Source organism: Kwoniella shivajii, chromosome 1 (assembly GCF_035658355.1).
Source record: "Kwoniella shivajii chromosome 1, complete sequence".
Classification (NCBI taxonomy): domain Eukaryota; kingdom Fungi; phylum Basidiomycota; class Tremellomycetes; order Tremellales; family Cryptococcaceae; genus Kwoniella; species Kwoniella shivajii.
The window spans coordinates 2,317,176-2,344,766 of NC_085908.1; the positions used below are offsets into that span (position 1 = coordinate 2,317,176).

The 27,591-nt window shown below is 42.6% G+C and overlaps 9 protein-coding genes across 9 annotated transcripts; 3 read left to right on the forward strand and 6 right to left on the reverse strand.

Annotated features, from left to right (window-relative positions):
* Nucleotides 1-220: 220 nt before the first annotated feature.
* Nucleotides 221-2,153, reverse strand: IL334_000868 (uncharacterized protein; the record flags this gene model as incomplete). Its single annotated transcript, XM_062932630.1, has 8 exons — nucleotides 221-266; nucleotides 357-525; nucleotides 596-906; nucleotides 1,013-1,213; nucleotides 1,365-1,467; nucleotides 1,609-1,772; nucleotides 1,988-2,027; nucleotides 2,117-2,153. The coding sequence occupies 8 exons, from the start codon at nucleotides 2,151-2,153 to the stop codon at nucleotides 221-223; spliced, it is 1,071 nt and encodes a 356-aa protein (XP_062788681.1).
* A 664-nt stretch (nucleotides 2,154-2,817) lies between these two features.
* Nucleotides 2,818-5,462, forward strand: IL334_000869 (uncharacterized protein; the record flags this gene model as incomplete). The annotated part of the gene is made up of 10 exons (XM_062932631.1): nucleotides 2,818-2,836; nucleotides 2,907-2,973; nucleotides 3,044-3,115; nucleotides 3,195-3,416; nucleotides 3,513-3,927; nucleotides 4,020-4,200; nucleotides 4,278-4,464; nucleotides 4,552-4,826; nucleotides 4,902-5,254; nucleotides 5,334-5,462. The coding sequence occupies 10 exons, from the start codon at nucleotides 2,818-2,820 to the stop codon at nucleotides 5,460-5,462; spliced, it is 1,920 nt and encodes a 639-aa protein (XP_062788682.1).
* A 468-nt stretch (nucleotides 5,463-5,930) lies between these two features.
* On the reverse strand, nucleotides 5,931-6,838 carry IL334_000870 (uncharacterized protein; the record flags this gene model as incomplete). Its single annotated transcript, XM_062932632.1, has 6 exons — nucleotides 5,931-6,032; nucleotides 6,297-6,303; nucleotides 6,434-6,457; nucleotides 6,575-6,625; nucleotides 6,705-6,750; nucleotides 6,832-6,838. 6 exons carry the CDS (start codon nucleotides 6,836-6,838, stop codon nucleotides 5,931-5,933), a joined length of 237 nt encoding a protein of 78 aa, XP_062788683.1.
* A 2,531-nt stretch (nucleotides 6,839-9,369) lies between these two features.
* Nucleotides 9,370-12,329, reverse strand: IL334_000871 (uncharacterized protein; the record flags this gene model as incomplete). The annotated part of the gene is made up of 7 exons (XM_062932633.1): nucleotides 9,370-9,582; nucleotides 9,646-9,884; nucleotides 9,944-10,058; nucleotides 10,121-10,274; nucleotides 10,328-10,465; nucleotides 10,534-11,799; nucleotides 11,887-12,329. The coding sequence occupies 7 exons, from the start codon at nucleotides 12,327-12,329 to the stop codon at nucleotides 9,370-9,372; spliced, it is 2,568 nt and encodes an 855-aa protein (XP_062788684.1).
* A 464-nt stretch (nucleotides 12,330-12,793) lies between these two features.
* Nucleotides 12,794-15,281, forward strand: IL334_000872 (uncharacterized protein; the record flags this gene model as incomplete). Its single annotated transcript, XM_062932634.1, has 9 exons — nucleotides 12,794-12,900; nucleotides 12,965-13,325; nucleotides 13,393-13,659; nucleotides 13,745-13,928; nucleotides 13,997-14,176; nucleotides 14,242-14,406; nucleotides 14,490-14,598; nucleotides 14,652-14,708; nucleotides 14,795-15,281. 9 exons carry the CDS (start codon nucleotides 12,794-12,796, stop codon nucleotides 15,279-15,281), a joined length of 1,917 nt encoding a protein of 638 aa, XP_062788685.1.
* Nucleotides 15,282-15,629: 348 nt separating this feature from the next.
* IL334_000873 (uncharacterized protein) lies at nucleotides 15,630-18,169 on the reverse strand (the record flags this gene model as incomplete). Its single annotated transcript, XM_062932635.1, has 5 exons — nucleotides 15,630-15,935; nucleotides 15,993-16,073; nucleotides 16,143-16,213; nucleotides 16,293-17,571; nucleotides 17,642-18,169. The coding sequence occupies 5 exons, from the start codon at nucleotides 18,167-18,169 to the stop codon at nucleotides 15,630-15,632; spliced, it is 2,265 nt and encodes a 754-aa protein (XP_062788686.1).
* A 2,604-nt stretch (nucleotides 18,170-20,773) lies between these two features.
* On the reverse strand, nucleotides 20,774-22,064 carry IL334_000874 (uncharacterized protein; the record flags this gene model as incomplete). The annotated part of the gene is made up of 5 exons (XM_062932636.1): nucleotides 20,774-20,824; nucleotides 20,931-21,298; nucleotides 21,406-21,660; nucleotides 21,733-21,744; nucleotides 21,830-22,064. The coding sequence occupies 5 exons, from the start codon at nucleotides 22,062-22,064 to the stop codon at nucleotides 20,774-20,776; spliced, it is 921 nt and encodes a 306-aa protein (XP_062788687.1).
* Nucleotides 22,065-24,550: 2,486 nt separating this feature from the next.
* On the forward strand, nucleotides 24,551-25,556 carry IL334_000875 (uncharacterized protein; the record flags this gene model as incomplete). Its single annotated transcript, XM_062932637.1, has 2 exons — nucleotides 24,551-24,761; nucleotides 24,937-25,556. The coding sequence occupies 2 exons, from the start codon at nucleotides 24,551-24,553 to the stop codon at nucleotides 25,554-25,556; spliced, it is 831 nt and encodes a 276-aa protein (XP_062788688.1).
* Nucleotides 25,557-25,735: 179 nt separating this feature from the next.
* On the reverse strand, nucleotides 25,736-27,451 carry IL334_000876 (uncharacterized protein; the record flags this gene model as incomplete). The annotated part of the gene is made up of 6 exons (XM_062932638.1): nucleotides 25,736-26,047; nucleotides 26,116-26,161; nucleotides 26,264-26,639; nucleotides 26,752-26,859; nucleotides 26,932-27,076; nucleotides 27,158-27,451. 6 exons carry the CDS (start codon nucleotides 27,449-27,451, stop codon nucleotides 25,736-25,738), a joined length of 1,281 nt encoding a protein of 426 aa, XP_062788689.1.
* Between the last annotated feature and the right edge of the window lie 140 nt (nucleotides 27,452-27,591).

The window sequence follows — 27,591 nt, forward strand, 5'->3', positions numbered from 1 at the left end:
AGGCATCATAATGTTAACATCTCAAACATCAAAAAAGACACTACCGTGATATGATATTGTTTTTTTTCTCCGGAATAACATTTTTTCTTCCTCGATAATCTTACAGATCAACCCTTGATATTCAAGCAATGTCGACACCCCAGCTTCATTAATCCTTCTTCCACATACAGTACATCTATGACCATCAATCTGTTCGATCCGTTCGAGGGTAAATTTCTCTCTAGAAGTGCAATTCATTGGGTCTGAATAAAGCTGAGATAGATTCACTATTTATATAGAAATGCAAAGACGGTCAGAATCAGCTAAAACTAAATACAGGTTCAATCCACTATTGGAAAAATTTTATTTGAGCTTACCCGTTATGAGTTCTTCTTATACTTTCAGCGATAACGGGTGCGATATCTATAATATCAATTTTATCTTGAGTAGCTGTAATTCGATCTGTTTGATCTATCGAATTTGTCACTATCAATTTTTTAACTGGAAGGTCTCTCAAATTCTCCATTGTTGTATCTGACAAGAGACCTATAAAAATGATAAACGGGTTAGACTAGTTCACCTTCCGTACTGTATTTGAAGGAGAGAAACAACTTACCATGACTGATCAAAGCGTAAACTTCTTGAGCACCGTTTTCTCTCAAAACACCCGCTGCCAATCTTATGGTATGACCAGAATCAATCATATCATCAATCAAGATCGCTACTTTCCCCTTAACGTCTCCTACAAGCAATTCCATCTTTTCAACGAAATACGGATCATCGTCATCTCCAGGTGATGAACCTGAATCTGATCCTGTGGGGGTGGGTGGTACAGTAGGTAAAGTTATTGACGCAGCCATATCTCTACGTCGTTTTCGATTGATTAATGCGAAATCAAGATTCAGAGTATCGGCTAAACCTGTTGCTCTGTACAATACAACATATCATAATTGAATTTCTGATCAGCGTTTGTTTCCAAGTCTATTTGCCCCTTTCATTTTCCAGAACAAAGAAAAAAAAACTCTTAACTCACCTCTTAGCACCTCCAGCATCTGGACTGACGATAATCGCGTTTCTCCACCCGTCGACTTCCTGCTTGATATATTGTACCATGCTCGGTTCTGAGAATAGATTATCGACTGGAATATTGAAGAAACCTTGAATTTGCGAAGCGTGTAGATCCATTGTTATCACATGATCTGCTCCTGCCACTGCAAGCAAGTTTGCGACGAGTCTGAGCGTAAAAGCGAAATAGTGATAAAGGATTACCGGTTAAGAATAGAATGAGGAACAAGGGAGAAGAGCGCAAACAAAATTAGCCTAGTACGACTACAATGATTCCCTAATTTCCATTTCAAATGGATGGGATGAAGGTATAAACTTACTTGGCAGTGATTGGAGCTCTTGATTTATCTTTCTTATCTTGTCTCGCATAAGGATAACAAGGGATAACAGCTGTAATTCGTTTCGCAGAAGCTGTTTTACAAGCTGAATGGTTAAGGATTTATCAGCGATCGTCCTTTTTCACGATACCATCTCATCTCATGTCTAAGCCTAAGCTTCCTCATGTATCTAGTATTCTCCATTTCTGACTTTGTTGATCCAAAAGTACATTTCCAGGCAACTCACCAGAAATCATGATTAACAATTCCATTAAGTGATCATTGATATCAGGGGGAGAAGGTGATTGGAGAATGAAAACATCTTCGTCTCTAACTGAAGAATGAATCTGAACAGATGTTTCTAGTGACAAGAATTTTGAAACGTGGACTGGTGTTAAAGGGATACCCAGTCTGTTTGTTGTATTGATTAGGTACGAATAGGATCAAGTAGGTGAATTGTCGATGTTAACGTAAGAGGTCGTGTGGAAGGGAATCACAAAGTACAGTATTCGATAAGTGCATGCGAAGAGATAGGCGATCATGGTCAAAGAGGGAGAGTATCCATCAGTCAGTACGTTTCTCCCTCCATGAAATGCGGTGAGAGGACAGTTGTCAAGGAGACGTACCGAGCTGCAACTTGTTCTGCTAATCTAGGGTGTGAGTTACCTGTTTTTCCATAGCTCATATATCAGCTCTACACCTCGTTATGACGAAAGCTTCATTGATGAGAGAACAGTAGAGAGGAATATGTTCACCTGTGAGTAGCTTGATTGAATTTCCAGTTTGATGCATTTTGTCTTGATGTATCTCTTCGAAAAGCAGGGCTTGGCGAGAGTAGAAAGGATGTGTTTTTATTTTTGGGCTGTGGAGTTTCTTTGTTGAGCTATTCCTCTAATTAAAGAGTATTCTCTTTTGATACTGTTTTTTTCTTCAAACTCGTCAATCTAGTGGAAGATACAGAGTCTTGAGCGACGTAGTGGGTCGGGTGATAGACTTGGCTATATATGTATCATTTGATGACTGTTCAAGACTCGTTCAAAATACAATGACTGACATATCACAGAGCTTGAATTTCCATCCCAAACTTCTTCTAAAAAGCCCTCGAACACAGAAACCTCCCATCTTGAAAAAATCCCGGATGAACCGGCGGTGATCGCCGACTGCTAGGTTGAATACGTAATATGTCGTTATCATCTCTCCAGGATGTTGGCAGAACAATTCCACGTCAGAACACTTTGTTTCTCGTTCTTTGTGTTGTGATTTGATTCCGCTCGAGTGGAGTATTGCCATATGGTACTAACTTTCTGAACAACTTAATTTACTTCTTTCTTTTTCCATTCGCTATTAGCTGCATCTTCGCGTACTGAACCTATTCATTTCTGGTTCACCTCTCAGCTCAGCTTTCGACGTCAATCGACCTAGCTCAAGCCGAAACAGGAAAACGCTTACATAAAGCATGGCGACTCAATATGCCTGTGAGTAGACAAGCTCATTAGCTGACAATGTACACGTTGGAGGATCAGCTAACCTTGCTTGTTCGTTTAGTCCGGGCTCAAAAAACAGCTGGCATAGCTGATGGACCTTCATGGGAAGTCTCAAGTAGGATACCTGCGTGAGAAACCTTCCTTTTAGCTACTGCACCGAGAGTCGAATTAGCTAAACCTTGACTCGGCCATTCACAGTGACTCAGCTGCAGTAAGATGTTATACCCATTCTTCTGATGGTGAATGGTTCGCATATGCCGAAGCTTCAAGGTGAGTCTCAGCTCGTTAAGTTTCAGCTTTATGATACACTCAGCTTCAGATCCTAATCAACATTCAACTTGGGTCATAGTGTTCACGTCCTCCCCTCGTCATCGACTTCCACTTCGTCCCCATTGGAAATCACACAGCCTAATGTGATAGCACTCAGCTTTTCGCCGTTGTCGACGAACTTGTTCACTTATGAACGTCCGGTCAAGCAAGATAATGGAGAGATGCACAAGAATGTCAAAGCATGGGATGTCAAGTCCGGACTAGAGGTCGGTGCATGGTATTCTAAAAGTATGGATGGATGGTGAGCTGGGTTCTCTTGAGCTTCTACTCGCTTTCAGCTGTCGATTGCCTGTCAACCAAGGCATTGCATGATCGAATAGCTGATGTTATTGTTAAGGGAACCTGTAATTACATCTACTGAATCACATCTAATCCGACCTGGTGGCTCTGATATTGCGATATTCTCACCACCATTGTCCACCCGCCCAATCTCTCGAGTCAAAGTAGAAGGTGTCAGAGGTATATTCGTATCTTCTCCAAGTAGTTTATCAGACGGTGTCACTTCTTCAAAACCTATACGTGCTCATCAAGAACCAGCATTAGCAATCTGGATCGGAGAGAAAAAAGGTGCACCCGCCTCAGTTTCATTATATCCCCTTTCGAGTTTAGTGGGGAAATCTTCCACCTCAGCATCAAATGGAGATGACAGTGAAATCAAGACTGAAACTAAAGATCTACCAAATACAAATGCTAGAAAAGCTTTCTACAAGGCTGACAAACTGAATGTTAAGTGGAATAATGCCGGAACTCAGGTAAGTTCAGCGAATCTAACATCCCCCATCCCATTCTGAACGTTCGACCATCAATGAGGTGGTCATATACTGATCCAAATTGTATTGTTTAGGCACTGTTCCTCGCTCAATCAGATGTTGACGCAACTGGGAAATCATATTATGGGGAAACCAACCTTTATCTAGTCAGTTTAGATGGTTCTTTCGATGGTTTGGTGGATTTAGATAAAGAAGGTCCTATATATGATTTTACTTGGTCACCTAATTCAAGAGAATTCGTCGTCTGCTATGGTTGTAAGTACACCCCGACTCTAACGCAATCAACCGATATGCCGTCCGTATCTTCGCTCCTCAGCTGACAGTTTCCATAGACATGCCTGCTAGAACACAGCTTTTCGACATGAAAGCTAAACCTATCCATTCATTCGGTTCTCAACACCGAAATTTCCTACTATACCAACCTCAAGGCAGATTATTGTTATCTGCTGGATTTGGTAATTTAGCCGGCGGAGTTGATATTTGGGACGTTAGTACAAGGAACAAGGTAGCCGAGTTTAAGTAAGTATTGACTGCTCCAAAAGCTGCTACTTCATATCGAGATACTCTGAAATCACTGTGCTAACGTTGCTCCCGCGTCTTCTGCAGAGCATCGAACTCGTCTCACTGCGAGTTTTCTCCTTGTGGACAATTTATCTTGACTGCCACCTTATCCCCTCGCCTGAGAGTTGACAATGGTGTGAGAATCTGGTGGTGTGGCGGGCAGCTATTACACATCCATCCTGTAGAAGAGCTTTACCAGGCTTCTTTCGCACCTCGTCTTGTCAAAAACATTGACCCTTTCCCATCTGTCATTCCAAAGGCTCCCGAGGCCAATGAAAGTGTTGCCAAGTACGGCAAGAAGGGGGAAATAAGTAATGGAGGTGAGTTGGGGGTTCCTGTCATGTGTGGTATCATGTATGACGAATAAGCTGATAGCGTTGCGTTGATGCAAATAGGAGACTCAAAACCTGCAGGAGCATATAGACCACCTGGAGCCAGAGGAACTCTGGCATCGGATGTCTATTCAAGAAGGGACGATGATGCACCTTCTTCAGGAACTTCTTCGCCTACACCAATGTTCAGAGGTGGCAAACCACCTGGAAGGTATATACCAGGTGCACCACCACCTGGATCAGCACCCAAAGAACCTGCTCAAGAAGACAAGAAGAAAAGAACAAGAAAGAGAGGGAAAAACGAAGATGAGAAAATCGAAAAGGTTACTGAAGAAGTAGCTCAAATCGAAATTAAAGAACCGGAAGAAGATAAAGATGATGCCAATTCTAAGAAGATAAGAAATCTTACAAAGAAGGTGAGCTACAAGCCAGGCAAGCCGGGTCGAGCTAAACAAGGGGATATACTGAATTTGTTGTTTACTTTATGACGAACAGCTCAAAGCGATTGAAGATCTCAAAGCTAGACTTGCAGGTGGTGAAGTCCTAGAAAGAACCCAAGTTAAGAAAATCGAATCTGAGAGTCAAGTCAGAGGGGAAATCGCAGCCTTGGGAGGAAGTTCATAAGGCTTTCAAGATTTTAATCGACTTTCTCAACAGTGCTGGCACATCCGAACAATGAGGTATGTACATTCTTGGTGGCAGTATTGGATCAGGATCGAAAGTTGGGAGAGAGGCTATTAGAATGTAGAGTTGATGTTACTGGAGGATTTAGAAAAGCATAAACATACAAGCATACAAACCAAACAATCATCTTTTTTTTCCATCACATCGTCATTGCCACTGTTTCTTTTTTGCATTTTGAGATTAGTTCGTATGACATAGTTCTGTATAAGGCATAATGCATTGCATTGACGTTGGGGAAGCAAGCGTAATTCATCGGGCGCAGGGAATCTATATGATATCATAACATTTCAAATCAAAAGCCCCTTACAACAGATTATGTTATGTCTATGCAAATGCTCTCTCGTTTATCCCTCTTTCCTCCGTTCCTCTATGAGCTCGAATCCAAGGATTAGGGAGGATAATCCCCTACTACTTCTTTTGCGTAGCGTTGGTTTTTCTTTGTTCTATTTTCTTGTCGAATAACGATAATTCACCTCGAGCTTCTGCTTCTGCTCTAGCTTTTGCTTTTGCCTGATACATTGATCACCGGACGATTTGATGTAGGATCGTGAGAAGCAGAAAGCAGAAAGAATTGGCGGAGGAGATTGACACGAGTGGAGGTAGAATCGAAAGAGACGGAAGGGGCAGGGAGGATTTAGTCGATATTTGAATATGTGATAATACAAGTTGAGAATGACGAATTAAGTAGGATAACATGGTTAGCTCCCTTTATCTTGTTATCAAAGTCAAACCGGAAAGTAGGATGTAGATTGAACATGGAATACGAAAACTCACAGCTTGCCTGATAATCGAGAAGGATTAAAATTACATGAGCTTTATCAGCTTTCAAAGTCACTTCAACGTCCAATGGGTACTGTCAAAGAGCAATGATGGAATATCATGCGTAAAAATAAGGAACCGCTGTTACTTACTTTTCTTGAACGGCTGCTGCATCACTACGTATCACACACGAAAAGACATACATTAGCTATGTACTTTCTCGTTTCGCAGCCAGGATGGATGGGGAATCGTCCGTCGCAGAAGAATGATTGGTATTCGTAAATAAAACTCACGCTTCTCTTCTTTGTTGTGGACTACCAGTCAATTTCTTCCCTTTTGCAGCTCTAAGTACAGCGTACAAAGAGGAATACATTAGCAATTTCGCTGAAAGAAAACTATACCGATGTAATGTTTTGCACATACTCCTCTTTTAGCTTCTTGGCTCTGTCTCGTTCTCTCTGATCACCTCCTAAGATTCACAGCTTAGTCAGCTAGCCCTTCTATTCAATGACTGGGAAGTTTCAATGAAACTCCAGAATGTTGGACCTACGAGTCATCTTGTGCACTCCTAACAGGTCAAATCAGGTTTGACAAGTCAGTATCTTTGAGCTGGAATGGGATGAACCGAAAGGGACTCACCTGATCACGGAAAGTACGCTTGACTAAATTGGGTGAAAGAATGAAAGAAAGAAAGAAAGGACTATTCTTTTTGTTGGGTTCCGACCGTAATCATTTGTGAATTTCAAAGGATTCGAATTCGACACTTTTTTTGGGTCGGTTTGGTGGCGAATAACACAAAACAAAGGTTACAACTGTTCGTGTGGCAAAGCTGATTTTAGTGTTAAATTCAAAAACTTCGTTGATAACTAACTTATGCACAGTACATAGGCTTGTGGACCAGTTCCATCTCCCAGCTTGTCAACGAGAAAAGGAATGTCTCGGACTGTGTTTATCTACCTGACTCGTATAATCTAGTAGGATTTTCGTACTTAAAATATATGAGTTACGATGAAATCCTTCTTCACCTTTCTTATCCTGCAATGGATTATGGTCAGTTGGTTCTTCATTACGATTTGGCCAAACCTTTGGTTCAACCCTGAGTAACGAGGAGGCAGTCAAGCTTCTACTGTATCTCATCATCATGACCGGTTGAACAATCCTCCGGAACTAAAAGCTAAAGTCATTAATGAGTCTGTCAATGCTCCCTCTACATGGTCTGTTTGTGCAATTCTGGAATGGAAAAAACAACATAAACTTGATTGCCGCGACCGTGTGAGAACGACTTGTCCTGATGCTCTGGTTGAACATCTGGACTGACTTCTATACACTGTACAAGGTTCACTGATTTGCGTTCAGGTCCTGCTCATATAGATGAGGTTTTCGATTTCACATAAAGGGATGACTTGAAAGGATCGTGAACATTCTACATCCCTCACATTCGTAATTCCTTAAACTTCTCTGCGTCATCGTGAAGGAAATAAGAATACGAGACACGATTTTCCATCCCCGCCATGAGTTGAAAGCATGATTGCTTCTTCTTTCGCTTTATCTCGACATAGCAATTGTGGGTAGGGTAAACAAAGGAATTTTTGAATAGAATCAAACACCCCAAATTGATAGCTGGTCGTAACTTTGTTCATATCATGTCGTATGGTCACATTATGCAGATAATCTCCGTGCTTGCGATCAAGATGTTGGAGTGTTCCAAAGACAATCACGTTCCTGAGATATATTGTTGAGATCAGTACAGCTTCTCTCGAAATAGTCAACGCAATCGATCTCAAACCAGTGATTGAAGATCCTTTAGCGTCTCTATCTGCTGATATTCCGTTGGATTAGTTTCTTTCGGTTTTAGTCAATGTTTACTCTTAAAGCAAATACTGGATCAACGTTGATCCAAGCCAGTTCAATTCACAATTCACTGCATCATCATTATTTATGTTATGAAATCTAATGAGCGGCTGCCTTGGCTTTAGAAGCGGCTACAGAAAGGCAAAATTCGACATCAGCAACATATCATAGGAAACGTCCATGTGGAATGATATTTGAAACTGGTATAACAGACTGGATCTGCGAAAAAACGAGAGTTGGTGGCTTACCGAATGGGTTCTTGGGGTCTTTGAGGGCGTCGGGAGCTATACACATCCAGCATTATCAGCGGGTCAAGTTCGTTCGTGTTTCATGCCATAAACAGGCGAAAAGCAGCGATGACATGTATTGAAGCTGTCATTGGTTGGTAACATGAAAGATCTTCACTAGTGAGAAGTCGAGAAGATGATAAAAGAGTGAGATAGAATACTCACATGAAACTGCAATATCTTGCAATTTCCATACACCGCCAATAACGACTACTCCAGCGATCATAAATGGCCAAAGGGGTTTAGCGATCTATGAGATACCAAGCATCAAGGTCAAACAAAGATGAGAATTAGCGGACAGAACGTTTTGTCTTTTTCCAGTGATATATATCTATTCCCTTTTTATCTCTTTTGCCCATCGTCTTTCCGCTTCTTGGACCTTTTGAGGACGAAATTCCAACTCCTACAGCCCCTGAACCTCCAGATCAACCTATCTCTTCATTCTACACTGATATCATCTGAGCCGTTGAAAGTTGAGGTTTTACCCTCTAATCCTTATCCGACGACGCTCCCCTCACAAGTACATCTAACATCGAAACAACAGAATCGGCCGAAGATACATACGGGAGTGGGCCAAGCTCTAAGACCGAACATCTTCAATAATACTTCTTTTTGAGATTTTTTTCTAATATGTATTCAGGTCTGATCAGTACTCCAGTGGATCTTTCCGGAGTTGTCGTTGTTTTGGGATACTTACAGAAGGATGGAAGAGTGAGAGGATGTTTGTGGTATAGTAGCGTCGAATATGCTAACTACAAGCTCTTTGATTGAAATAGCAACAAACGCAAACCCATACAACCGGGACTTAGGAGTGAAAGGACGGCTTCGGAGTTATTCGGTGATTCATCTAATACAAATGAATGTGGCGCTGGATATGTGAAAAGCGACACTGCTCTACATGCATCTCCTACTTTGATTGTACTGCATCATTACTGCTAAAGGATACAACTCTATGGCCCAGTCAAGAAAGGATGAACCAAAGCATCTCTTGGTGTTATTCTCCTTGCTGGATCAAGATGAAGACATTTCTCCAGTAGATCAACGAGATTTAAGAGTTGTTTCAGTTCTTCGTCTTTCATTTTCAGTTGGACCGAATGAGGAGGCAATAATCTCGCTCGAAGGTCCTTTGACGCTTTTGAGATCATCAAGGTTTTAGCAACACCCTATAGAATCTCATTGTTAGCTAACGATCTCGCTCTTCAGCAGCCCGAGATTGACCAGCTTACCTGACCCGTGATTTTATCTGTTTCAATCGAAACGAAATTCAACGATTCATCGAAATGTTGATTCATGAACGTAGCTTTCTTGATCATCCTATGATTAAGTTTGCCCTTCAATTCCATCTGGAGTAACAACATATGGTTGTTCGATCTACCAGGGAAGAGAATCTTGCCGGTGTAGAGCTCGTATAAAGTACACCCGATAGACCACATGTCAATCGCCGTGTCATACGGTAAACCCAAGACTATACGATAATGTCAAATCAGCTCTGCCCCAATATGCATCTGAATTCATTCAGCTTACTGATTTCGGGTGCCCGATAAAATCTCGATACGAGATAAGGTGTAATTTCACCCTCAGTGATCTCCGCGGCTGAACCAAGATCACAGACTTTCAAAGTAGCCTTGTTTTCGGACACCTGAGTGATTGGAGTTAAGCTTCAGTCAGTACATCCTGCTTGCTAGCTACGGTACGACTCACCAAAACGTTGTCAGGCTTGACATCAGCATGGACAACTCCACACTTTTTCATCAAGCTCAGAGCGAGAAACAGTTGATGAGCATATGCTCGGACAGCACGCATGTTGAGACCGACGTCCTTGCCAAATCGCTTGATGACATCTCGAAGATTCATACTATAGTCGATATCAGCTTTCTTTATCCGGTTTAGAGTCCAGAAGCAGCTCACCTAAGAGATTCAGTGACAATACAAAGATGGCCTTTGTGTTCAAACGTCCTTTCCATTCTCACAATATGCTTCTTGTCTTCTGGATCAGCTTCATTAAGCTTTTTAAGTATTTGAGCTTCTTTTCGTCCTGAAACATACCTATATAAAACTCGTATCATCAGCATCCTACTCAATTGTGGTCTCTCTAAATTGACCACTACACTTACATGCTTTCTTGACTCCTTATGACTTTAATAGCCACTTCTTTTCCAACTACATCTTGTCTCCTTTCTTGGTTGACAGCCTTCAACACTTTTGCCTTCACTACGCCTGAGAACATTCCTTTCCCCAAACTTATAGTGACTTGATACCTTCCATCATCCATTATTTCTCCTGGGGTGATCCTATAATAACCTTCGGTATCATCCATATTATCTACCACTTCAGCTGCTATTGTACTAGCTGGTTTCTTGATATATTCCGGTTTAGAACCGTTTTGTTGTGTACCATTTTTCAGTCTACGTATGGTAACCTTACGTTTCTTCTTTTCTTTAGGTTCATCACCAAACGCAGCGAACATATCAAATTCATCATCTTCTTCTTCCTCCTCAATTTCAACTTCTTCGTATTCATCTTCTTCTTCTTTCACTTCTATGGTTGTGGGTTCTCCTACTCCGGATGCGACATCTGATGGTTTGATTTGCATTGCTTCCATATCTTTTCTTCGCTTCTCTTGATCTGCCATTGTGTCATTCGTTGGGTCATAATCTGCTGCAGATATCATCATATCCGCTCCAACACCTTCCCCTCGAGTTTCAGCAGGAAGTTCAGCTTCTCCAACGGTATCAGCATTTTTGGTAAGGTCAAAATCGTGACCCAATGGTGTGGAAGCGAGCGATGGTGAGTGTCCGATGGGAGTAGGCGCGGATGTATTAGGTAGTAAGCCAGTAATAGACTGAGTTCCTAGTTGCTTTAGCAAAGGAGTAGCACCAGTCGCTGACAGCCCAGTCTGATATCCCGTTCTCGTTCCAGCACTGGTAACACTTTCTGCACCTGTTCCAGGACCTGGTAATTCTCCTTGAGCGAGTTTGGGCGTGGTGAGAACAGGAGCTTTGCCACCGTTGGCACGAAATTTAGCCATGATCTCTTCTCTTTTTTTCCTTCTTTCTTCCAGAATTTTCTCGGTATCAACCTCTTCTTCGAGAATACTGATTGGTTCTTCCTCTGCTTGAGGTTTCACATCTTCCACTTCAGCTCGTCGAGAGGAGGAGGAGGATTCACCTTCGAAGAATCTATTAGACGGTGGAGGCGGTCGAGAAGGAGTTGAACCTCGCGGTTGAGAAGGAATCGAAAGAGGTGCGAAGCTTGACTTGGGTCCGGCTGGAGGTGGTCGCGAAGGTCCTTTCGCTGGACTGAGACTGATTGGAACAGATGGTCGAGAAGATGAAGCTACAGGAAGAGTGACGGGTGGTTTAGGAGGAGATGGTTCAAGCCTATTTCAGAGGAATATAACATATACATCAGTATCTGAAAAGCTTTTTCCAAGATAGAACCCGATTAAGGTTTTGGTTGAGACGTACTCGCCTTCCTCCCTATCACCATCGTGTGATTTAGATTTTTTGGAATCAATTCGACTACTATGATCATTTCGGTCACTATGACGTTTATGATAATCTCCCTTTACGGGCTCACGTTCACGGTAATCCTTTTCTCTATAATCTAAACCACCTCCTCTTCTTTTATCTCTATCATCGTATTCTCTACTGTACCTTCGATCACGATGTTGATGTTCATCTCTTCTTCTGTTATGATCTTTTTCTCTTTCTCTTTCCCTTTCTCTAGATCTACTTCGCCTTCTTTTAGGTTCATCTTCATCCAGAAAGGCGTCTCTCCAGTCTCGGGGTTTCGAACGTCTATCATCATGTCGATCCCGCTCTCGATCTGAATCTCGATTCCGATCGCTTCGTCCAGATGGATGGGAGTCGTCGGGATGATAGGGTCGCTTGGTACCTGAAGAAGCCATGATGAAAGTGCAGGAGTAGAGGGAGAAGAACAAAAACAACAAGTGTAAGAAAGACTTTTTCACGGTTTATATCTTCACAATAAGAGGGAAAATAGTTTACTGATTGGGAGATTATTCTCCAGTGACTACTTCACCTGATAGCGGAATATCTGCTAGGGACGTATGCAAGTACGACGAGTGATTAGGAAGATGGCGACAGATGCATTGATGAAGAGAGATAAACCTATTGAATTGTTGAGTCAAATATGCAGTGGCAATGACGAAGGGGGATACCGGGTTGAGTGAGAGTGGCGGATATCGCCGAATCACCGGCAAGGTGGCATCTGGGAGATTTGTTGTTGTTCTTTAACTGCGCGTTCAAAGAAGTCAGTCTCGTCCTTTCAACTTGTGGTTTGGAGGTATCTGTCCATCTACACTTTCACCGGTTCAATTCGGGTTCACTGGCAGGTCAATCATCAGTCAACATGCCTAGTTCAACAATGTCGCCGGATGCGAAGATACAGATGGCTCATGATCTTCGTAGGTCAATACGAGAATTGAGAGATAGAGGATTGATGGTATCTGCGAAATGGTAAGTTGTAATGTTTCATCAAGTGTGATTTCAGCCAAGCTTACATGAAGTATGATCTGTGTAGGGCATCTGAGCTTCTATCTGCTTTACCTAAGGAATATAGACAGGCGCCTCATCTCCCTTTCTCGCCACCACCTCAATCGCATATTTTAGCACCACAATCACCGCCTTCGCATCCCAGACCTTCCATAGGTGACTTCCTACCTTCCCCAGGTCCAGGTTCATTCAACGCCGAAGCTGGACCTTCAAGAGGTAGGACTATGCATGGAATCGAATTGGAGGAAGAATATGATATACTGGAAGAAGATGAATTCCAACTTGCCAGAGGTTATTTCGACCTAAAGGAGTATGATAGAGTGGCTTGGGTGTTAAAAGATACGAAAGGTAGCAGAAGTAAATTCTTGAAATATTATTCGATATATCTGGTAAGTCTTTTCGAATCATTGTAAAATGGGAGTATACGTTACTGATACTTCGTGTGGATGAGTACAGTCAGCCGATAGGAAAGCGCAAGAGTCGTTACCTCACTTTTTAGATACGAAAGAAGAGAGATTGGCTTTATATCCTGCTTTATCACCTCTGCTATCTGAACTGAAAGATGAGAAAGATCCCTATCTATTGTATCTCAGAGGATTATGTTATATGAGATTAGATAGGAGACCTCCAGCAGTCAAGTGTTTGATGGATAGTGTGAGGCAGAAACCGTATAACTGGAGCGCATGGAGTCAGATGGCTCAATTAGTTTACTCGGCTGATATGGTGAGTTTACTATATATTGCGTTTTTAGCAAATCTTATGAACTAAATCATGTAAGGATTGGCTCATCTCATCTTTGGCTGTCTAGTTCATATCGATGAAAGAAGAATTACCATCGTCACCAATGTTAACCTTCTTCGCAATAAGTTGTATGCTCGATCTACATACTGCAACGGAATTAGTCATGAGTATGATCAAAGAATTGCTTGAAGTATTCCCTGAAAGTATTCACTTGAAAGCACAAAGGGCGATGGTGTATTATCATATGAGAGGTTAGCTGACCACACATTCTCCGATCCTGTAGAGATGCAAACAAGCTGATCATATTCACGTATCATAGATTTCGAAACGGCCGAAAGGGAATTTGATCAAGTTCAGAGATCCGATCCATTCAGAATGGAAGAAGTTGATATCTATTCGAACATGTTATATGTCATGAACAAACAAGCCAAACTTGGTAAACTGGCACATGAGTATGCTGAGATAGATAGGAATAGAGCGGAAGTTTGCTGTTTGATAGGTAAGTGACCAGCTGACCGCAGTCTATTGTTGCCAGTGAAGCTGATGACTTACTGTCAATGTTAGGTAATTACTATTCCTCAAGAGCAGATCACACAAAAGCTATCACATATTTCAAGCGATCGTTAATGCTCAATAGAGAATACCTTCCGGCATGGACACTAATGGGACATGAATTTGTCGAGTTGAAGAATTCACATGCTGCCATCGAAGCGTATAGGAAAGCGATAGGTATGTTCAACATTTCATCACTGAGCTATATCACCCGATTTTGCGCCCAATATTCAGCTGCTAACTCAGTTGCCCGTGTCCAGATGTGAACGCTAAGGACTATCGAGCATGGTATGGTCTAGGCCAAGCATATGAGTTGCTCGATATGCCAATGTACGCCATCGAATATTATAATCAAGCTACTTCGTTGAGGTGAGTTGCTAATATTTTGATGAAAGAACGCTTCAACTGATAATTGTTTCTAGGCCATATGATTGTAGGATGTGGACTGCCCTAGCAACCGTATATGAGAACTTGAAAAGGTGAGTTTTTTCGACTGTATCATCGAAGGAAAACATTGGATCGCACTGTGGTGGATAAATGGTTGACCATTGATTTGCAAATGTAGATTACCAGACGCTATCTTAGCTCACACGAGAGCGTTACTGGGTGCAGATCGTATACAAACCCCAACGATATTATTGAAATTAGCTTCTTTACATTCAAGTCTAAATCAACCTAAAGAAGCTGTATCATTTCATCGCAAAATATTAGCCTTGGGAGAAAAATCAAATTTATCAGTAATGGATTTAGCGCAGAGTTATCTATTCATTTCAGAATGGGAATTACGTGATTTACTTTCACCTCCTTCTCCCACTAATCTCAATTCACATCCTCATCTTCATTCTCATCAAGATCAACAAGATCAACATATGAATATGAACGTAGATGGAAATGTGGTGGAAGACAAAGATATAAATGCCGGTGGTGATTGGGCTCTAGCTTCTCAGTATTTGGAAAAAGTAGCTTCTACAAATGCTCTTCAAAGAGATAGAGCAGAAGAATTGTTAAGATTACTCAGAATCAAAGAAGCTAGGATGGCGGCGGATTTGTGATAAGCTACGTTATCAAGGAATAGCGCAATGCGAGATGATTTGTCAGTACTGCCTATTGTATACGATTACTTGAGAGCGAAAAGTATCCGTCCTTCCACGGAGCAATTGTAGCTGCACATTACTGGAATAATCCTGATACGTATTCTTTGACATTTGGTATTTGACATGTCACTAGCTATGTACATCTGTTATCTGCTGTCCTTGTCCTAAACATATAACCAAACTGTGATTCCTCGACATACAATTTCGTCTGTGTGTCGTGTCATGTCATGGTTCATCTCTTGCAACCCATAAAGGACAGTCCTAAAATTGGTCACATCTACTGATCCAGCAGACATGTACCCAGAGCTATCCCTGAGCCAAGATCATCTCGCGGATAGGACTTGTACTTGAACTGTCACTCGACTTGGAGATCACATTAGATCGTCTTCTTGCGTGTCCCAGCCCATTGGAGGCTTTTTCATGTACAATCATGTGTCGTTTCAATTGATCAGGTCTAGAGAATTTCTTACCGCATCCAGGATGTGCACATGCGAATGGTCTTTCACCAGTGTCTGCAAAAGAAGGAGTTGTAAGCATAAACAAAGGTTCCACATCCGATGATTCTCGGGTTCCCATATAAGAGACCAGTTTGGCGAACTTACGAGTTCGGATCTGGATAAGCGAAATGATCAGCATTAGTTGTATAAAAAGAACTCCGAGAGTACTCACATGTTTGGTGAGATTGGAAGCTTCGACAAATCCTCTTCCGCAGTGAGGGCAGATATATGGTTTTTCACCATTATGAGTTCGCTAATTACGACACACAGGTATTGTCAGTCTTGGGTGCACTTTGGGTTTGGGATCTGTTGCGTCACTGACCATATGGATAGTAAGTGAAGAAGACACGGCAAAAGTTTTACCACAACCCGGATGTTCGCATTTGAAAGGTTCTGTTTAAAGCCGCAAAGAAAAGACAAATAAACATATCAGCTATACTCATAACAGATACACGCTTTTGATTCTACTCACTCTGTTGAGCATGTCTTCTCATATGAGCAGATAAAGGAGCCGCTTCAGAAAAAGCTTGATCACAAACACCACAAACAAATGGTTTATGTCCAGTATGAGATTGTAGATGTCTCAAAACTTTTTGACGTGATTTGAATATTCTTCCTTGACCTTCACCGCAGCCATCCCAATGACATGTATATGAATCTTTTCCTTTCGGAATATGTACCTCTGATAGATGATCCATCAACGAAGCCGAATCGGGGAAAATGTGGTCATGACTAAGTGGACATCCTGGCCAAAGGCAAATTAATCCTTTACCATTCCCGATACCGGCGAAATTGATGGCAGGCGGTGGAGAAGTTGATGCGTGTGTGTTAACGGTCGAAGGTGGTGTAGGAAATGGATGTGAATGATGATGATGGTGTCCACCACCACCATTGCTACTATTACCACCAAGACCAGTCACGGCATGATCGTGATGATGATCATGATGATGGGCCAAATGATGCGGATCAACATGATGGTGATGATGGAATTTCTCTTGACCACCTCCTTGCTGAATATCGGGTTGAGTTTCAGCTGGCCAACCTATGATTTCACCCGGTACACCTAAATGCTCTTCAAGAACATGTCGAAGCATTGTATTTGGACTGAAAGGTTCTCCATTTGCGTTCATATGTTCGTGAGGTTGATGATTATGTGGAATATGATGAGTGTGCATATGAGAGTTGTCATTCTGAGGGAAAGTCTGAGAGATCGAAGAAGGAAGATCTGTCATTGGGAAACAATCATCCCAAAGACAGGATAACAATTGATCCGTTTCGTTTTGTTGAGGTGTAGTGAATGCCGAATTGAAATTCAAGTTTGCATCATTACTGACGGTATTGTTGTTACTGGGCATTGTCTGGGTTTGAAAAGTGGGGGTCGACATGAAAGTCGGAGTTGGAACTGCCGAAGATTGTTGAGGCGGTGGGACTGTGGCTTGATGAGTTGTTTCAGTCAACTTTGATCCAGGCATTGGTCCAGATCCCCATGCACTCAGATGGTCAGCTGCAACATGCGCTAGCAAATCAGGCATGGACTTGAAGATCAAATGACAATTACCCCAATGACACGTATGAGACATTGCCTCGACAGTCGACGTCGGTGTCGTATCCGTCATAGGAGTAGCGATAACAGGTTGAGCAGCCATTGATCCAAAGATCGCTGCTAAAGGATCGACCGGTGGTGGATGAATCGATGCATTGTCAGTTGGACAAACAGGTATATCACAATCAGGTTGATTACAACATTCCAGCTATAAGCTCTTATTAGTCGAAGAATCTTTATCTCCAAGAAGAAGAAAAAAGAGGAAAAGAATGGCTTACCAGTTGTTGTATGGCATGACAACCTTCTTTACTATCCGCCCATTCTTCCAAATTTTTCATATCTTGATCACCGCAATGACCTTGAGGATGAAATGGATGTTCTTCATGACATGCTTGATCGAAATCCGTTTCATCACATTTGGGATCTGCACAACATTCTTCTGAAAAATGATCACATCCGTGAGACCCATCACAGCAGTAATCGCCACCACAGCAATACGCCTCAAGAGGACATTCTGCAGAACATTCATTACATTTTCCAGTACCTACTGTTTGCTGAGGTTGTTGAGATCGCGATCGGTCGAGAAACTGATTACTCGTTGAAGGGTCTAAAGCTCGGGGATTTTGCGGAAAGTACTGTTGATTAGATGTGAATTGATTTTGATTCAATGAGTGAGAGCTTGATGCACCATGATCTTGATCACAACAGATAACGGCGTGAGCCCAAGGATCATGATGAGCGAAGTGGGGGCTGCCTAATGGCGTTTGAAGGGGAGTAGTCGATGTCAGGTATTGCTGTTGTTGCATGACGTTGAAGGTTTACTGCTCTTGACAAGAGCGCTTGATTTACCTTGTATCAGACTAGAACAACAAGTTGTTTTTCTTTGACAGATTTATGGTCGTGATAGTGAAAGAGGTGAATGTGAGAAAGGAAGATTTGCTTTATTTTCCTCTACCTTGTGAAAAACGACTGACCGAACGTTTTTCGAAGTGGAGTGACAAATTTTTGAGCTTTGGTATTGGATTTGATGGTGTGGTTCTGAAATCTGATTTTCTATATTCTACAAAGTTGTCCCCACACATGAATACGATATAACGTTGTCGGTGATTCGGAATAAGTGAATCCGATCTGGTTCTACTGTGTGGATGATAGGAATGAGGTATATGTGCGCCTCTTCTCTTCTGTTCTCTTTGCTTCCAATCATCTACTTTACAGATTGACTCATTCACTCACTGACTCCACACTTGCTTTGTCCAATTTTTTATTCACACTTTATTTTACACTACTTTTGGTCGAATGGTATCCATCAGCTTACAATCCATCATTCCAATCCCAAATATTGCGAATGAGGACCCGAGAGGTAACGATCGATACTCTACTCCTGTTTCCCCTCTAAAATCATTTGATCTCACTGCAGACCTCATAAGAAGCGGGAGTATCCGCCTCGCATGAATTACCCAAAGTGGTAAATCCATGTGACAAAGGACGCAAGCATTAGTTTTAATGCAAAAGATGCTTATGTGTGCAATAGCTTTATCGGCTTAGCCGCACTTGCGCACTATTCTACACATACTTCATTCTTAGAATACTATAGATGAACCAATCTGCCTCCATTTCCAGCTGAAGAAAGTCGTTTCTCCCTCTATTCTGAATTATGGTCCGCGCTGTGTATTACCGATATCCCTTCCTGTCAGACGCTGCCATCGATGTTGACAATCAAAGAAACCGATTTATGGAATTGGTGTGCAGATTATTATTGACTGGATTGGAAATGAAAGTGATAAGGCAATATGTTTAAGACTGCATCCCAGAAGAGGGCTTCTTATGGCTTGTGACTTAGTGGATACGAACGCTCGACATAGGCTGACTCTCGGTGGTCCATCAAAATGGCAAAGGAAGTGATATGAAAGGATTTGATGACTATAATTAATTCCCGGTGAGGGGACACGAACTGAAAAGAGCAGCTCTGTCCAGCATGTTACATACCTAACAACACCTATCTACTATAATTAGGCCCATTCATTCACTGCACTTCGTATCCTTCTTGGTTGAAAGCGGACTCACAAACATCAACAAGATTAGAATTCTGAGAAAGTGGCAATATCGTGAAGTACAGCCTTAGCTGTGGCAATTCACCTTAATGAATATAGGAAGCCAACTTCACCCCAGAGTAAGCGGATACGATTTATCTCTTTATCTTGCACAGTTGTTGGACTTCATCATAGGAAATCGTTTTGGATAAACTCATCAATCAGGGCCAACCGTCCATTCAACAATTCCAAACTATATAGGGCGCGTCCGACGACAGATCCGTCAGACTGGTTGATTTCACGCCGAACTACCCTGATGAAGTTGAAACGTCCACTTGCTATCGTATTGCCTTTCAACTCTGAGAGGTACATGAGCTATAACATTACTTAGGAATGGACCTGCCCGTCCGAATCTAAACCTTTCTACAGCTCTTCCGAGCGTATTATCAGAAGTATCTCGCTACTAATATTCAGTATGTCCGTTGAAAGAATTTCTTGTTGGTCCGCTGGGCGGAATATAGGCATCCCAATTTTGCGTGCTCTCTCTCGACTTTAATTCTCGGCTCAAGCGTCTGGCAGACTCTCCTCTAGCTCTCGCGTCGCGGAAGTCTTGACTTTTCTTTCTCACTGATCTAACCCATCCACTCCAACCAGTATTAGTAGTGTCTTTGCTTGTGCAGGGGTTGTCGGTCTTGGTCCCAAGCATTTCAGGATCGGTCATGCCATCGTTGGCAGTAGTGTCTACGTCTTTGCTGGTGCCATGATCAAGCTCGCTGGTAGCAGTATGTGTCAATCCGGAGCTGTCTTCGACACGAAATGCCGGTGTGTTCGACATGTCGTCGTTGGTCATGATGCAATACAGGAGCTTTAATAAGTTATATGATTGGTATTAGAATTGATTGTCGGTTTGGTACGTTTGGCTGAAGGTGACAGGGTAAGCCGAATTGAGAGAAATATATGTCGAGAAAGGGCTTTTAATACCTTGCGTGACACAACTTTCGTTACAGCTCGGCGTCAATGTCTGACGTAGATAGAGTATAGTCCTCAAAGGAAAGGAGACGAAAGGATATAACACACAAATCAAGGTCTACCGGGAGGGTCAATGTTGGATCGCAATGACACTTGAAACGCGTCGACTCCTTCATCTCCTGATTCTCGAATTTCCATTCATATTGGTCGTTCGAAATCCACTAAAGGAGGTCGTAAGATATCACCATTCCATAGATAGTCAAGAGAAGAGTGATACTTCAATTTGCGTAATCGCGATCCACGACAGTGATCATTAGAAAAAACATGCACATGCGATTCGTCATATACATGACGTAGCATTCTGCTGACTGGTTAAAACCAAAGAGATGATACATTCTTTTAGTACTGTATTCACAGGTCTTCGGGAAGATCAGGATTGGAAAAATCTTTGGTCATATGCATCTAGACAAAAGCCAAGGTGATGTCAGCTAGATTACCGTATTATATTCTTCTCCTTCTCCCGATATAATCGGATAATTGGGTGAAGCAATTTCATGGATGATCTTACGGTGTAATGCCTGAAATGAACTTTCTTTCCTGCTTCATCGATCTCTTTGACTTCTTCGTCCATCAAAGGAGGCAAGCTTTCCGCTTCCACCTGTTTACGTAGATTGACAGGATTCTTGGATGAAGTGACGGCTACTACGTTTTTCTGGAGACACCATAACAGAAGAGCAGTGGCGACATCAATGTCTTTTCCTGTTTCTTTAGATAAACGAGCGGCGACTCTTTCCAAAATAGGTTTGATTGGACCGCCTGTTGGATGACGAAGAAGTGGGGTCAAAAGACCATAGGACTCAGTGACGATTCCGTGCTTTTCACCAAGCTCAAGGACAGGTTGAAGATGTGACAAAACATATGGATGATATTCAAGTTCTATAACGAAAGGCATGATGTAAGCGAAAGATAATCAATTATTATATCTAGATGCTGGGACTTGTGTTGTTCTTCATACCATCGTATACGAGAACTCACGAACTCACGATTGACGACAGGCTTGATCCTAGCAACTTTGATGACATCTTCCAAATCCTGGGGTCGGAAATTGCTAACACCTAAACTGACTCCCTCAAGTGTACCATCATACACAAGATCTTCGAGGACCGTCCAGAACGCTCCAATTTTCCCAGGTGCTGGGACGGTGGGGAAGTGAATCAATAGAAGGTTGGGTTTTGAGCCGAGCTTTTCAATCCGTTCCAGCACGATGGGACGAATCACATCGGCAGTAGGTACGAGATCTGATTGTACGTTAGAAATACTGGTAACCACTGGTAACGGATAACATTTATCGCAAGACAGACTGTACTTACCAGTCTTAGAGACTAATGGGAAATCGAGATATTCATGTCAGCAATACATCACCGCCTTTCAAATCATGAAACTGGTTGAAGAAGCTGTTAAGCTCACTCTTAGTAGTTACCCATATATCTTCTCTCTTTAAACCTGATTGTTTAATGGCAGAAGCAGCAGCTTCTTCAGTTTGATAAGCTTGAGCTGAATCAATATGACGTGATCCCGCTTTCAAAGCCTCTATACCACTGGTTATGGAATCTTCTTGGTTCCCAAACAAACCTCCAGTCCCGTTACCCCATCCTACGGCTGGGATCAACTTTCCGTCTGACAGTTTTATCGTTCGCGTCATCGTACGCAAGGAATGAGCTAGTCTTCGAAATGGTAACACGATGGGCAGAATATAATACAGAAAAAGGTTTGATGTGTCTTCGGACCCCCCCATACGGATGTATATATATGCATTCGATTTTTGCTTTCACCTCGATGCTGATAAGTATAGCACTTTACGTTAGTGACACATTAATCTTACTCAGCTGTTTGATCACGTCGGATCCGTAAAAAGTGGAGCTCAAGGGTGGAGGCGCATCGTCCACCGGTCCATGTTCGGCCGGATATAAAGCTACCAGATGGCATCGAGACCATCGTAGGCAGAAATAGAGAGAAAATAGAAAAAGTGGATCATTCTCATTCCGATACAGTAGATCAGCAAATTTGATGATTTCACTAGCTACTCTTTCACTACCAATTGGTCAATTATAAACGACCTCTACTGGATAGGATCAATGATTTTGAATGTAATTGGCGTATGGCTCGTCGGGCCCGATTCCACACTGATTGGCAACTGGACATGTCTCAACCACGTCCAGTGTTTGCGTTTCTTCCCCTCCAATAGTTGATTTCGCATTAGGTTTACGATCTATAAGATCTCCGAGGATACTGCTATTGATGAGACGATCGGGTATGTGAATCTCAGGTAAAGACAAACTCCCATCATCGTTCAGAGACGAGATGTAATGCAGTGGTAGCCCGCTTTCTACATCATCGCCATTAGACAGAGTCATGCTCTCGATAGTCTCTTGATCCCCTGAAAATGTACTCGAGTAGCGTATCTTCGCCTTCGGAATATTGATCGCTCTTAACTGAGCCCGTGGGCACTGCGTCCAAATCTCGTGTGTCAGCGAAGCCGGAGAAGCAGTAGAATGCACCCATCTGTGATGGGCCGTCCATTGCGTATGGCCATCGGATTCTTCTGAGGGCCTGATTGCTATTTGACGATCTGTGAGGACCCAGATCGGAGAGTTGTCATTGTCATTTCTCGTTGAGCACACTTTGGCAGGAGGGCTTTTCCCTTCGAATGTTGACGACAATCCACATTTCTCGTGGAGTTGTGTTTGACATGTCGAAACTCTTCTGTCATTCGAAGATCGGGGTAAAACCCAGTTGGGCCATTTGTGCTACCAATGAACCTCCGATACGAGCGTGAGAACAAACTGGAAGCACAGTGCGTGTAGTGGGACAATGTGCCCGAAAGGGATTTCGACGTATTCGTTGATTCAGGTGAAGCAGATGTGTCGGGGGCCTGCTCTGAAAGCTTTCCGGATGACGATGAAGATGAAGGACAGTGCATGATGAGCAATTGTTGAGTGAGTTGAGAGCGATGCTGATCTGGATATGAGAGATACGTGATTAATGGTTTGCGGCGAATCGTTAAGCTAGGATGTTTGAGGTTTATGAGTAGTAAAGAAACGTTCAAAGTGGCGAATAAATGTGAGAGGATCGACTACTGTCCATTCAGACTTGGCTTCTGCGGTAGACTGACGAGGACTGATGTTCCTTTGCGCGCTATCCGATCATCACTGGTTTTCCTGTTTGACCATAATGAAAGGAGACTCCTCACGCGTAAAGCTGAGGGCTCCAACACGCCCCGCATTGCATTATTCGTCATCAAACAGGTAAACACAGAGCCAAATATATATTGGGACCGACGGTGATGTGTCGTGCCTTGCTCAAGACGTACTCAGCAATACACATTGGGCTCATGCATGAAGATCCTGGGGAGCTGTCTATTCCGGTTATAGCACCACCATGTCTTCTCGTCCCGCAGCCCAGATTGGGACAAGAAGGGATTGCCTCGTCAGAAAGTTTATTCACCTGCAGGACGTCTTAAACTATAGAGAGACCGAAGGAAGCCTCAGCCTCAACTAAAGTTACTTGTGCCCTTACTAGTTCTTCCTCGTTCAGATCAACTCAAGTACTGGTTTGGAGACCTCTGGTTGTTATGACATAGGTGCTACAGATGATAAGTGTCGTTGACTAGTGATAGTGGGTCTGGCGTAAGGTGTAAGGTGTAAGGGGTATGGGGTAAGTGGTACAGACTGTTATACCTTGCCTTATTATACCTGGAATTAATCGAAGCCACTATGGACTGATTTTACTGAAAGGAAGGCAATGAAAAGAGGTTTTACGTGGGAGAGCGTTCCGCGCCCAGACTCGTCAGACCCACGAGATCGAAAGGAGCAATGGGATGCATCCTTGGTTGGCTTTGCCTTGCTACAGTACTGTGCAGGAGTGCAACACAAGAAGGGAAATAAACAAAACCAGAGAAGTTCGATTTGTTTAGGGCACACGAATATTCTGGCGCACCCACATAATATCTGCCACTTTTACGGTCCATGTTGTCGATCGCGATGACGTTACATTGACTATCCCCTTTTCTGATCTTCTGATTAGATATTTCCTCAACCTCACTTTCGACTTCACACCCTTGCTATCATATCAGTGACCTTCCCTTCGTCCTACTGAACATCCCTGTCCAAATTGAGGACACCCCCCAATATGCCAAAACATACGCCAGAAGTCAAGACTCTTTTCCCTGCATGGAGATTCGATCACTGGAGAGCAGTGGATGATCGAGTAAGAGGTGGTTCGAGTATTTCTCATTTAGATGAGATCGAACTAGACAGTAAAGTCAACCTGCCGTTGAACGAAGATGAGACTTTAGAAAAGGGGAATAAGAATATCGGAGCAAGATTCTGGGGTACCCTAGGTGAGCATACTATTTTTGACTCTATCATCTCAAACTTTTTCTCCGATTCATACTGCTTAGGCTATAATGCTGTCAATTGTACATACGTGTATCACCAGGCTCCCTTGTCATCTCCTCAGCTGAGATGGTAATCTATTGTGTGTACGGTCTTCATGCTGACAGCGTCTATTCGCAGATATCAACACACTTGGTGGAGCAGGCTTTGCTTCTCAATCATATCGATATGGACCTCCTCCACTTGAACTTCCACGAATTTCTTATTCCGGAGTATCAGTCACTTACCTTCCTGATCCTCAAACGAAATACACCTCATCCACTCCACGAGATTTCGTTTTAGTATTGAAACCAAATCCAACTGCGCAAATACCTAAACATCCCAAGACACCTGGTTCACCAAGAGAAGCTCAATTGACCTACGAAGCGAATTTCTCCCTTTCTTCTTTCTATCTCGACAATAGTCACAAAGAAAAGAAAGTTGAATTTGGATGGAACCAATTTGAACCTACTTATAGAGGAAGAAATATACCTGAAGGTGATCCAAAATGGGTTCCTCTAGATCCCAAGGCAATCTTCGAATTAAGTATAATGTGTAGAAGTGATTTCGGTAAACAGCAAGGCGAATTCGGTGTAGTCATCACTTCAATTCAAGCTATAAAGACCAAAACCAGTGTTGGTATATGGAGCAATATCATCGAATGGTGGAACGGTTTCTCAACATATGTGGGCAGGTTTTTCGGTTGGAACAGGATCACATTGGATGAAGTGGATGATGAGGAGAAGAGACTAATCGCTTAGGTTGGCATAGAGCCTGTGGTCAAAGAGTAGAATAACAGATAAACATAACATATAAACAATTGCGGGCACAACGACATATCTATTGGGCGTTATTCAAAAATCTAGTCTCGTGCAGTATCGACTGTTACGTACATTTGCAAGCTGCCTCCTTCCTTCTAGGCTTCCAAATCGCTGTAACTTCATGTATATTGCTCGTGATCTATAAAATTCATTTGGACCAGTAGTTCTGCTAACCCGGCATCTCCTGCACATTGTCTGTAGAAGTCAATAGCCAAGCAAGCTCTCACTTTCTCTCGATTTACTACACGTTCCAATATCCATTCACACATTCTTGAGTTTATGCCTTCCACCCCTAAACCCCAGGCAGGGAAACCGAATCCTTTCGCTATTACTGTGGGAAAAGATAAAGGGAAAAAAGAAGCTGACAAGTACGAAAGAGTGAATGTTGAAAGTACAGGAGGACGAAGGGTAGGTAAAAGATGCGATGTTATCTGTAACGAGCATACAATCAGAATCGATAAAGTATATTCGAGGTTCTTCACAGTTGAAAGGGGCTTACCGCATCTAATTTCTCTGGTATCTCAAGAAAAGTATGTACCCGATACCTGGACAGAGTATGTTAGTGCAATCAGAGTAATAAACTGACAAAATGTCACATTCAGGTGAGACAAGGTCAGATGACCATTACGAAATGGTGTCCAACTTACCAATCCTGTGTTCTTACTGTAGTACCATTACATTCCCATTCAAAGCCATCTTTCCTCGAATCTGGCCAAGTAGAAGGATGTATACCCATTCCTTTCTCCCATAATCCATTCCCATCTTTATCCTTGTCGAATCTAGTTAACAACATCCCTTTCCCTCTGACTTCCCCTAATGTCGGTATACGTTCTTCAAGAAACCATCTATCTAGGAATGGCTCAAAAGCTTTATAGAGAATCTGGGAGAAATGAGGATGCCAAGGTGGAGTTTCTTCTTTGATAGATAATATGATTGTTTCGCTTGGATGCGATCCGAGGAAATCATGTAAAACTCTCAGAAGGAGAGTGAGACTGGATCGTTGAGGTCGAGGTCCGTGATACACTGCAATGGATCAACATGTCATTCGGTCAGCGATGTGCATAGTAGCAGCCACAATGTCCCTTAATTACCGTATATGCGCCGGCCATACCGCCAGAGAAGGGATATCACCTACTCAGTAGCTCATCATCAACTACTCTCAGTCTAACGTCCAAGAATCTCACTCCATCAAATAACTGCTGTTCGATAGGCGTACTAGGTTGCTGACATTGCGATATTGGAACTGATTTACGCAGAGTTAGTAAACATAACACTATCCGTATCGTACGCTTCACAAAGCGTATTCCTGACTTACATCCATATAAAGCACACGATTCATGAGTACCAGGCAAAGTGATGTCCCCTAAGTGTGTATTGTCGGGGATACGAGATAAGAAATTAGCAGTATCTGGCTTCTCCAGTATTATCAAGGAGTCGCCAATGGAATCATTGCTGTGTCGCTGTTGTTCCGTTGTCAATCAGCTGATGCCTTTTTTGGACTATGAAATTGAGAACGCTCGGATGAAAGAAGCGCAATTTACATATAGTCGGTAAGCGGAGAAACTCCCTTCATTGACTTTGATTCTCTTCCATCCTCGTGTTTTCAGAGATTTGCTTGGCCGACACTTCAGTGATAGTTTACCAATGTCTTTTTCATTGAACGCAGAGTGGAATGTAATATCAACTGTGCCAGCTTCATCAGGTGTAGGGACAGTTAGAATGAATCGACCGTGCTTGAGGGTTTGAAATTGAACCGAGTGGATCTGGAAGTCTCTTGGATGATTGGAAGTGATGTTCGCCGAGACGAGTATGATATTGGGAGCTACGACTTCCATTTCTGCAGGCTACCCATCGTCACGATATGTACCGAGATCTAGTTGATCGGGACTACCGTTGTCGTCCCAGTGAAACGGCAAAGTGCTCCGTCGAATCTCAATGATGGGATACCGACAATGCCGATCAGATGAGGAGACAC